The 12,190-nt window shown below is 41.7% G+C and overlaps 1 protein-coding gene across 2 annotated transcripts in view; it reads right to left on the bottom strand.

Annotated features, from left to right (window-relative positions):
• The window catches only part of ECPAS (Ecm29 proteasome adaptor and scaffold), a 230,229-nt gene that overhangs the window by 183,579 nt on the left and 34,460 nt on the right, over nucleotides 1-12,190 (bottom strand). For both annotated transcript variants that reach the window (XM_082267213.1, XM_082267214.1), the window contains exons 8-10: nucleotides 11,457-11,538; nucleotides 8,338-8,457; nucleotides 386-471 (exon numbers count right to left, since the gene is read on the bottom strand). In XM_082267213.1, the coding sequence (XP_082123339.1) occupies nucleotides 386-471; nucleotides 8,338-8,457; nucleotides 11,457-11,538 (288 nt within the window). The remainder of the gene's footprint in view (nucleotides 1-385; nucleotides 472-8,337; nucleotides 8,458-11,456; nucleotides 11,539-12,190) is intronic.

The raw sequence follows: 12,190 nt of genomic DNA, 5'->3' as shown, positions 1-12,190 counted from the left end.
TGAGTGCATGAGAGGGGAGCCAATTGAACCAAATAAGAAATCAGAGGATAAATCTGGGATCGCTATATCACACCAGGACAGTGCCAGTGGAATGTCGTGGCATATACCTGGGAGACGTTATATTACACTGACCATTAATTCTGTAATGACCTCTCCATTGATATTTTGCTTTTATAAAACTGCAACCAATAGCATATGTACTTCCTATATCTGTAGTTTCAGTAAAGCTACTTCTTGGAGGGGGCGGTGTGCTTGTGTCTGCATGTATGCATGCGTTTCAGGGTACCAAAACTAAAATGAAGTACACTTTATCATCAAGCTACATCCCGATTTCAGTTTTACTTGGTCTTCAATGAAAATATTTTTTGCCACAACAATTGCTTACATTGAACAGATGTGGTGCACAAATTGCAGAGATAACAGCCTTAACTTGGCATTCGTGTTTCCACCAAACAGTCCATCATATACCACCTATAAAATAAAGAAAGGGGAGACTAAGATTCTTTGTCCACATCAAGCTTCTGTCAGTCCACTGTACTTGCTTCTCAATCATATGTCCACAGCTCAAATTCCATCCATACGTCAGTTATTTAATTCATTGAGCAAATGCTGTATGTACACATTCTAGCATACTTTGTGCCACTCTTTTTTTTTTTTTTTAAATCAGTATCAGCCTTAACAGGTTAAAAAAGGAATAAAAGGAGTGTCACTAATAGAAATCAGAATTCATTACTCACAGGCAACTTGTGTGTTCCTTTTTAGGTGTGCTCCCACTGGCTTCTATTAGACTGTGTATTTTCTGAAAGTGTATCAGTGATGCACTCATGCTGGACTTTGAAGAACTTTCATGAAAACATACGGTCTAACAGAAGTCAATGGGATGCACCTAAAACAGTGTGTAAAATGTGCATACATTTCCGCTGCACCTAAACTGAAGTGCACCGGTGTGAATCCAGGCTTAAAGAATACATCGTCATGCTATAAATTAAGCCTGTAAAAAGAGGATTATAGACACTATCATTGCTAACCTTCTCCTGAAAATGCTTGTTTCCTGGCTTTTACGTTAACCTTCCGACTTCAATACTACACTGTGTGCACAACTATTAGGCAAGTATTTTGAAACAGGCACCTGCAGCCACCAGGATAATCTGCACTCCAGGTGTGGTGATCAGAAAGTGAAAAGATCCAGCAGTCAGCAGCAGGGGATGAGGAGGGGCTCCCACTGCTGAAAATCGCCGCCCACAGGGCTCCACTGTTACGGCCGCAGCCATTTTTAATGGCAAACCACAGCAAAATGGCCACCGTGTATAGAAACACACAGGCTACACCAAAATGGCAGCACTGCGCAGCCTACAGGGACCCAGGAGGGAACCAGGGGCTTAGGACAGATCCAGGCAGGATGGAGGGCCTTGGCAGGAGCCCCCACCAGGTACAACCCCCTCCCGCACAGTTGATCGTCTGTTCGCCGGCAGAGCACCCCCCGCCCCCTATCGCCAGTTAGCGCCCTGCCCCCAACCATGTGGAGGGGGGGTAGGATGGAGGAAAAGGAGGGGGGTTCCTGATAGGAAGCAGGAGAACCCAGGGGTCCAACCCCGTCCAAAGGAGGGACCATGCCCACCCCAAAACCCTCCAGGGGAAGAGGGGGGGACAGCTACTCACCATCACAGGAACCAGGCGGGCACCAATCCAGACAGAACCCCTCTCCAAAAAAATGGGGGGATGATGGCCAGAAGGAACGCTGAGACTCGGGTCGAGACTGTCCAGTGGGGTATGTCGCGGCCAACCTAGCGCGAGGTCTGCGCGAGCACGCTGGCCAAACTGGGGTGACCACTGGATCTAGATTATCCAGCCTGTCGCCCAGTCCGGCAGTTAATTGTAGATCTCACAGGAAAAATCCAGGAGAAAAAAATTATAATCTAAAAGAAAACAATTTGCCAGGAACAAAGATCCCAGCAAGAAAATAGGTCCTTATGCCTGACTAGGCAGAAAAAAAACTGAGTGCCTATAGCAGAGAGAGGGAGTAACCCCCTGGGAATGCCCATGGGAATAGCCAGACATTTTCCTGCCTAGTGTTCTACTCCCGTAGGGGGCAGTATAACAAATGGTTAAGAAAATCAAGAGCTCTGTCCGTCAAAGAACAAAAGAGAAATGCAGTTAAACTGACATGTATCAAGTTATTGTAAAATGTATATACAGCTTGTTTGGATCACAAAATAAAAGATATAAAAAACATACATCGAGTCACAGCTATTTCCCCAGGTATTAGATATAAACTTTGAGAGGCCTGAATTCTAATGGTTATTATACTGTATGTCTGAGTCAATGCGCTTCTCTATTAGTGGAAATAGTAAGGGTAGATGCACACCACACATCTAAAATCTTATTATATTTTGTTGGACAGCCTCTGCGTTCATATGGCAGTGTTTGCTTTACCATCTTTTTTCCACAACCATCTTTATCCATGTACGAACAGATGGAGGATTGAGTTGAATCCACTTAATTGCAATGGCTTTCCAGAAACAACGTTCCTTTCAGGTAGAACTCTATGATATCTTTGCCACTATTCCTCATCCAGAATATGCAAGAGGCATAATCTAGGAGTACATGGAACAGGCAACGACAATACTGAGGACAAAAGATCTGTCACCTGTTTCCAGTATCGAGCTATGAAAGGGAATACCCAAAATACATGTGCAAAATCAGCTTTTATGGGCTTACATCTCGTACAGTTAGATGTGGGTATGTGATGCATAGCATGCAATCTCATTGGAGTAAGGCAAGACTGGTGAATCATGCATAGTTGTGTCAGCTTATTAGTGGCTGGAGACACCTGTAAATGGGAGGAACATGTCTCTTCCCAATCCTCCTCTGCTAAATTTGGTATGATTTGTTGCCATTTAGATTGTACGATCACCCGTAGCAGCTTTAACAGCTTCAACTCCTCTGGGAGGCTGTACACAAGGTTTAATAGTGTGTCTATGGGAATGTTTGACCATTTTTCCAGAAGCGCATTTGTGAGGTCAGGCACTGATGTTGGATGAGAAGACCTTTCTGGCAGTCTCTTCTCTAATTCATCCCAAAGATGTTCTATTGGGCTGAGGTCAAGACACTGCAGGCCATTCAAGTCAAGGGGGGATTATGGTGTAGAGTTGTTTTTCAGGGGTTGGGCTTGGCCCCTTATTTCCAGTGAAGTGAACTCCTAATAGCATACCAAGACATTTTGAGCAATTTCATGCTCCCAACGTTGTATTAACAGTTTGGGGATGGCATCTTCCTGTTCCAACATGACTGCGCACCAGTGCACAAAGCAAGGTCCATAAGCACATGGATGAGTGAATTTATAGTGGAGGAACTTGACTTGCCCGCACAGAGTCCTGACCTCAACCCAATAGAACATCTTTGGGATGAATTAAGAGTGGCGACTGCAAGCCAGGCCTTCTTGTCCAACATCAGTGCCTGACCTCACAAATGCGCTTATGGAAGAATGGTCAAATGTTCCCATAGACACACTCCTAAACCTTGTGGACAGCCTTACTAGAAGAGTTGAAGCTGTTATAGGGTGGGCCAACTAAAAATTGGACCCTACAGACTAAGACTGAGATGCCATTAAAGTTAATGTGTGTGTAAAGGAAGGAGTCCCAATACTTTTGACAATATAGTGTACCTGGAGTGAGCAGAAGTATGAGGTGTTCAGTGCTCAGATACATGGCTAAAACCTGACCACCACTGAACAAAACACATACATTGAAACGTTAAGACTGGGCCAAGAAATATCTGAAGACAGATTTTTCAAAGATTTTATGGACTGATGAGATAAGAGTGAGTCTTGACAGACCATATGGTTGGCCCTGTGACTGGATCAGTAATGGGCACAGAGCTCCACTTCGACTCAGAAGCAAGCCAGGTGGAGGTGGGGAACAAGTATAGGTTGGTATTAAAGATTAGCTAGATGGACCTTTTTGGGTTGAAGATGGATTCAAAATCAACACCCAAACCTACTACCAGTTTTTAGAAGACACTTTCTTCATGCAGTGGTACAGGAAAAAGTCTACATCTTTCAAGAAGACTATGATATTTATGCAGCAGGACAATGCTCCATCGCATGCATCGAAGTACTCCACTGCATGGCTAGCCAGTAAAGACCTTAAAGATGAAAGAATATTGACATGGCTCTCTTCCTCACCTGATCTAAACCCTATTAAGAACTTGTGGGCCTTTCTTAATACGGGAGATTTATAGTGAAGGAAAACAGTACACCTCTTTGAACAGTGTGTAGGAGGCTGTGGTTATTGCTGCACAAAAAGTTGATCGTCAACAGATCAAGAAACTGACAGACTCCATGAATGGAGAGCTTTTGACAGTTGTTGATAAGAAGGGTGGCTATATTGGTCACTGATTTTTTATATTTCTTTTTTTAATGTCAGTAATGTTTATTTTTAAATTTTGAGCTGTTTATTATTCTCACTTTAAGACTCCATTCACACTAGCACGACTTGTCAGGCGACTTGTGTGCCCTCAAGTCGCTTGTCCTAACAAATGCAATGTAAATGAATGAGAGCCGTCTTAATTGGCACTACTGAAGTCACTCCGACTTCAGAAAAGGGTCCTGTACTACTTTGAGACGACTTGTATCCGACTTGTGTCAATAGACTTCAATGGGAGTCGCCTCCAAGTCGGATCCTTATCTTAATTGAAGCGACTTGTTATCAGACTTTCCAGGAAGAAGAAAGAGATTAGCCAGGTATTCCCCACATTGCAGCCATGCCTATATGGTATATATATGCAAGTAATGTTATATATATTCCATTATCTCTGCTTGGTCTGTGTGAGTGGCACTGGTGGACACATAAGTGGCACTGGTGGAGACTGATTGATGGCACTGATACGTGGCACTGGTGGACACTGATTCGTGGCACTGATACGTGGCACTGGTGGACACTGATTCGTGGCACTGATATGTGGCACTGGTGGACACTGATTCGTGGCACTGATATGTGGCACTGGTGGACACTGATTTGTGGCACTGATACGTGGCACTGGTGGACACTGATTCGTGGCACTGGTGGACACTGATTTGTGGCACTGATATGTGGCACTGGTGGACACATACGTGGCACTGGATGACACTGATACGTGGCACTGGTGGGCAATGAGGAAATGAGTAAAAAAAAAAAAACAGAAAAGGGGAATTAGGTCACAACACATCATATTCTGATTGGCCAAATACAAAGTCGTCTGTCATACAAGTCGCGCAAAATAATTCACAAGTCGCGGTAAAAAGTCGTTCCGACATGGGGTGACTTATGGTCGCGGCAGTGTGAACCGGCTCTAACAGATGAAAATAAACAAGCGAGATAGGAAAATGTTTTTCCATTTAGTTGCATAATTCTGCACACGAAGGGCTCTTTCATACAGGCGGACCGTTCAGATCCGCCTGTCAGTTTTTTTTGGCGGATCTGAACGGTCCCCCTATGCATCCCTATGGGGCATCGGATGTCAGCGGAGACATGTCTGCTGACATCCGAGCCGTCAAATCTGAACGGATGGAAACCCTATTTTCCATCCATCCAGTGGATCGGATGAGAACGGACCGACGATCCGTTCCCATCCAATTCCCCAATAGAGATGCACGGGCATCGTGTGAGACGGACGGACAGTGTGAAAGGGGCCTAATAGTTGCACAATAATTCTGCACACAGATATTCTTCTAAGAAAGCCAAAACCTCACTTTTAACTTTCCTAAATATTCAGGTTTATTAACATTTTGGATTGATTGAGAGCACTGTAGTTGTCCAATTATGAAATGAATCTTGAAAAATACAACTTGCCTAATTATGCACACAGTGTACATTTACTTCATACTGAGGTATTGAATTAGAATAAAGATGGAAAGTCGGAGAAATGTCTTAAAATAAAAAATAAATCTGAGTTCTCCCAGTCGCCGTCCCTTCACATTCTCTTAGGTCTATGCAGAGACTTATACTTGGCTTTATTTGGAGTATTAAACTTAGACTGAAGCCTGAAACTCTTTCTACCAAACTCATGGGTGGATTAGGACTACCAAACATCTTAAAGAGTTCCAGGTGGCTCAGATTGCTAAATTCCATGCCATTTTGAATCCCCTATTTGAGTGTCCCTAGAGACTATGGAATGTGATCAGACTCAAATTCATAATCTACTGTTTATTAATCTGGCCGACAGGCTACCTACTTCTAATCCCAATTTAAGATGCACAATGCAGATTTGGGAAGCACATAAATATTCCACAGGATTACAATCACCAAGCAAACATCTCTGTTTTTATTTTTACAATCCATCGCTTGGCCCCAATTTCCCCCTACTGACTTCAGATTTGGTCCAAGTTGAGGGTTACATAGGTTTCCCACTTTGTTACCTGTAAATTACCTTCACCTGTAAATTAACTTCAAATTAGTGATGCGCCAAAATTTCAGCTGCTGAAAGTTATTGGCTGAAAATAGTTTTCAGCGTTGTGCTGAAAGAAAAGAAAAGTGCCGATAATGGCTCCCAAAAACGCCAACAATTTTGTCGCGATACCACCTTGTTTATGGTGTGCTTTTCATATGTTATGCGACTCAAAAAATGCATCAAAACGCAACACGGATGCATTTTTGATGCGTTCTTGCTGTGTTTTTAATGCATTTCAATGGGGAGGTGTGTTTTTGGCGCAGTTTGCCAAATGTGCACCAAGCAAGCAGGATTTTTAATACCACTTCAAAAAGGAACCGATAGTAGCCAACAATAAATTTATAGAACCCCCTTTGAGCTGGCTCGCACCAGCCCTTTAAGGGGTTTGAATTTCCGGGAGGTGGGGCTCATTTGACAGAAGGTACTTGCTGTCATGGCAGTCACATGATCTGAAAACTCCCGATCAAGCTTTGCGTGAGCTACTGGTTACTGTGCGGGGAGCATGCAGGGCACGCGCTCTCGGCACAGTTCTGTTGGCACTATTCCATGCAAATATGCGGCCACTCGGCACCAAGGTCCGGCTGCTGAGAAGCCGCATATTTGCATGCACTCGGCACCAAGAGGTTAAATTCATTATATTAATTAAAAAGTGGAATATATAATATATATATTTTTTTAATATATTTTTATAAATAAATGTATGCAAATTTTGGTTTCAGCCAACTGCATCCTGAATTTCTGGTTTCATTTTGATGCACCACTACTTCAAATGAAAAACTTTTTGGAGTATTATATTAAGTTTCTGGATTGGTGCATTGCTTTTCTCTCCATTTGAAAACTGGTGCTGTAAGGACCCTCATTCCCCAAGAATGATCTTCCTTATACCATACTACTCACCCCACTTGCTACAACCCAACTCCCGACTTGCACTCGGGTGACAGGCCTTAGAATTAACCCTAGACAGTGCAAATTGGTCCTGTGTTTGGGACACAATGAACTCTGGCTCTTGAATGTGCTTGCGGTAAAAGCTAATTTAAAGGTTTTGACACAATGGTATATGGTACCTGTTAGGATTGCTAGATTTGTGCCTGACTATCACCCAAACCGGCTTCTGAGGGATGTGGACAACTGGGAACCTTTTTTCATGTATGGTGGATCTGCCCACTAGTTAAGCAGTTTTGGTCAACAGTTTTTTCAATCCTGACTACACAGATGGGACAGGATAGTCCCTCCAATGCTGAATATGCCCTTCTCTGAATAAAACCTCCTGATCTGTTCAAGGTACATTTTAAGCTAATGATACATGTCCTCACGTGCTAAAACAGACAATTGGCAGAGCGTGGAAAACCACGTCTCTCTCCATAGCAGAAACCAAATCTTTGATCACAGAAACAATGCTACGTGAGAAAGTGGAGGCTGGTGTAATTGATACAATGCAAAAATACTCTCTGTGATACCCATGGTTTACGCATTTTCTCCCAGAAAGGACTGTAATCTGTTTCCTCTTCCCATGCCTTTTCCTTTCTATTATGCTGACTGCACCCCCCCCAAACTTGGTAATCCCCACTGTCTGTCTATTACTTATATTGAGATCTTATTTATCGAGTCACCTCAAATTTAAACTCTTCATACTTCAACCTCATTTGCTGTAGAGCTGCCTGATGCAGGATAATCAAAAGCAAAAATATTCATTTTATTACCTCTGTCTTGCACAAATGTTTCTGGGCTAGATTTTTGACTATTCCATGACTTACTGAACCATATATTATTTTTTTTAAAAAAATACAAAAAAAATTTTTTTTAACAAATGTATGCTTGTTCCAGGTCAGTCACTAACAATATTAAAGAGGGTCATTTTTTTACATTTTAAACACAAAGCAAAGCATATTTGTATGTTCGGCATCAGTGTACCTGTATGTTGGCTGGAAATATCTCTGCTGCCAGTCTCGACCTCAAAAGGTGTGGCACAATCTTCAGTTTAACACGGGTACTGACAGGGTCTCTCTTCAGTTCTGGCTTCAGGACCATCCCCTAACATGAGAAATTTGAGGTTTCTTTGTAATACATTGATTAAACAAATATATAAATTATGACAAAATGCAAAAGGACAACATTTTGTTAAGAGTAGTTTTCACATTTTTGTACTCTGTATTCTATGAGAGCTATCCTATACAATTACAAAAGACAGTTACATGGTTTTTAAAAGAAGGAGCTGTTGAATTAACCAAACACAGCCAATTAAAGCTAAACTTGAGATCAGCATCAAAATACACTGCTAAAATATATACAAGAGAATAGTAATACCATCCAATGTATTTTTAACTCTGCTCAGTTGATCTTGTTATTTAGCCACTCTTTTAGTTTAGGCCCTGGATCATAGCATGGGCAGCACAATCTTCAATCAGAACACGCATTAGATAATGAGACCGTAGCACACTGATTAGCACTTGGCTCACTCTACTATCTCCTGTAAGCAAAGCCCGAGAGTTCCCTTCTCCCTCCCAGCCAGAGTGCTGCTGTACAGGAAATTAGCAGCATTTCAGGAAACCTTTCGTGAGAGAGCATGGAGGCAAGTGTTGTTGACTATCACTTCTGAAAATGTTAGTTTTCTGGCTGCCAAGCAGATGCACTCGCTGAAACAAGTACATAGAGCAACAATACTGAATATGCTCTAAATTCCCAAGTGGCGTGCTTTCTCACAGTCACTCTGACTTTCCAAGCCACAGTCATTCTAACTTTCCAGTCTGCATTTTTTGCTCAAGGTAATCCTGACTTTCCAAGCCACACACTTGCTCAAGGCCACTGACATTCTAAGCTTCATACTTGCTTAATGTCACTGACTTTCCAAATCTTATGCTCCTAAAGTTACTCTGACTTTCCAAGTTGCATGCTATTTTGTGTTTACTCTCACTTTCCAAGCCATGTACTTTGCTCCATGTCACAGCGACTTAAGGCTTGATCAATGCTACTGACTTTCCAAGACACATTTTTGCTCAAGGACACCCTGACTTTCCAAGCCACATACTTGCTCCACATCAGTGTGACTTACCAAGCCACATGCATGCTCCAGGGCACTCTGGCTTTCCAAGCCTTATGCTAGCTCCAGGTCACTAAAGCCCCGTACACACGCATCGATTATCGGCCGACCGATCGTCCGACTTTTGTCCAGAGTGGTGTTTTGTTGGTTGGAATGTGCCTAGACTGCACACAAATTTTCTCGCCCAACAAAAATCTACTTCAGAAGTGATGTCATGTGTTGGATTGCTTTCTTTGTGTTCTTTCTTCACTGAGCATGCCCAGTCTTGCTCATCAGATTTTTCCCTGTCGAAATCTGTACTGACTGCACGAAAATCGGACGTGTTTTGACGGCAGACAAAAATTTTATAGTCTGCACACCAGATTTTTTCAGCCGAAAAGTCGGAGTCGGTTGTCGGAAGCATCATACTAACAAGCCAAAAATCGGCAGGTCGGTCGTTGTACGAAAATTCCCTGCCAATTTTCGACGCGTGTGTACGAGGCTTAACTCTCTAAGCTGCCTTATTCTAACTCCTGGTCACTAACTCTCTAAGCTGCAAACTAAAAGTATTGAAGCTAACGCTAATGGCAATTTTCAGGAGGTTGTCAGAAAACAAGGTCTACATATTTATCACATTTAACGATTTTCAGTTAATCCATACTTGCATGATTTGACATCTTTAATATCTGGCTGGCGTTCAGTTTACAGTGGTATTAAACCCAAAAATGTAATATATATTGCAGCTTACCAGTCCTTAGATGTGGTGGCTGCATCAGTTTTTATAGGCTTTTTCTCCTCTTTTTTTATCTGGCCAGTGACATGCTTCATGTATTAGAGTGCCTCCACCCTGGATGTGTACAGGGGCACATTTCAGCAGCGACATTGTAAGTCAGAAGGGAGTGTTTGATGTACTAGTAGATTTAAATACACAAAAGAATTGAAGCCAAACTCCAGCTGATACTATCAGCATATTTACAACAATAGTTTTTTCCTTTTGGGATAAATATGTTACATAAATAAAACTGATCATTAAAAGCACCCCTGCCAGTGTTGAATGGTCTGTCTCATCTCTATAACTGATATGCAATAGAGCTTGTTTTTGAAAAAACAGGCTTACTGGCCAATCACCAGACCAAAAAAGAAGAAAACATGAAAGAGAAAACGAATGCAACCAACAAATCCAAGAATTGGTAAGCTGCAATATAAAAAAGGTTGTTTTTTTGGTTGAATACCACTTTCTTTGCAATGGTAACACATTTACTAAAGCAGTATTAAACTCAAAAGCAAACATTTTGCAGCTTACCAATTTCTAGATGTGCTAGCTGCATTCGTTTTCTTTTATATGCTTCCTTTCTGCTATTTTTATCTGCTGATCCAGCCAGCAAATCTGTTTTTCAACAAAAAAAAAAAGCTCCCTGCAGTTACAGGGATGCAATAAGCCATTTAACACTGGCAGGGATGCTTAAAATGATCAGCTTTTGTTTATGTAAAACCTTTATCCAAAAAGTAAAAACTGTTGTTGTAACTGCCTATAAAGTATTAGCTGAAGTTCAGCTTCAGTTTGTGTATTTAAATTCTGCTAGTACATCTAACATGCCCCTACCCCCAATTAACAATGCTGCAGTCCAAAGGAGCCCCTTGTGCTCATTCATCCAGAGTGGGGACACTAATACTGAAGGTGTGCTACTGGCCAGATCACAAGGTAAAAATAGGGGGGGACAACAAATGCAGCCACCACATCTAATGATTGGTAAGCTGCAATAAATTACAGTTTTGAGTTTAATATTTTAAATTGTCCAGCAAACAACAACCTTGCAAAAGATATATATCAGCATACTAAAAAGAGGAAAGCAGCTATTACACATAAGGAAAAAAGTGTTGTCACAGACGAAACATAATTTCAGGCACAAGCAAATGCAGCTGTGGATTAGGGACTTTGGACAAGTTTAGATTTAAGATGTACTTTGCATTCTTCAATATATATCTGCCAACAGAAATAGAAACCATTCCTCACCTCCTTTGTTTTAAGAGGGATGTCTCCCAAATACACTTTGTACATTTTACCAATTATGGTAGTATCATTCCAGTCAATTAAACTTCAAAAAAGAAAAAAGGAATACAAGGTTACAAAAGAGCATACATAGCAATAAGAACACATAACGACTATCAGCAATTTAGTCAATGTATGTTTTGCCAATTATGTGAGAAATGGCAAAATGGTAAAAAAGAAGGGCACCTAAAGTGGTTGTAAACCTCAAATATGAGCTATGAACAAAGCACATATTTCTATAGTGTTACTTGCCTCTCTTCAAAGCTCTAAATGCCATTTCTCTCTGCGGTCTAGATTCCCTGCTATCAGTATGAATCATTTAACACGTTTTTCCACACATCAAGAGAAAAAGGGTGACAGGGAGGAAGCTCCAGCTGAATGACAACCTCAGCTCTTTTCCCGTTTGCTGGGGTAGGGTGTCCCTTCTCTCCAATCAGCTCCCAGAACTCTTGAACAGTGTGTAACTGCAGTTTCCCCCTCCTGCTTTGTAAAACTGTGAAAAATTATTTTCATCTCTGAGTTTTACATGGATGTATGGGACAACAAATGGCTTCAAATAAACAGGTACAACTTATAAATTGGATTTGTTTAATCTCTGTGTATCCAGTCACCTCACTGGGTATATATAAGGCTCCTTTCACACGGATGACATTTCTGTCATCTGCTCCGTGTGCCCGCATATCATCCCATCCGTTTGC

This window comes from Pelophylax lessonae, assembly GCF_965119305.1.
Source record: "Pelophylax lessonae genome assembly, chromosome: 1".
NCBI classification, from domain to species: Eukaryota; Metazoa; Chordata; class Amphibia; order Anura; family Ranidae; genus Pelophylax; species Pelophylax lessonae.
The sequence above is the reverse complement of the archived record's forward strand: the minus strand, read 5'-3'. Positions and strand labels throughout refer to the sequence as shown.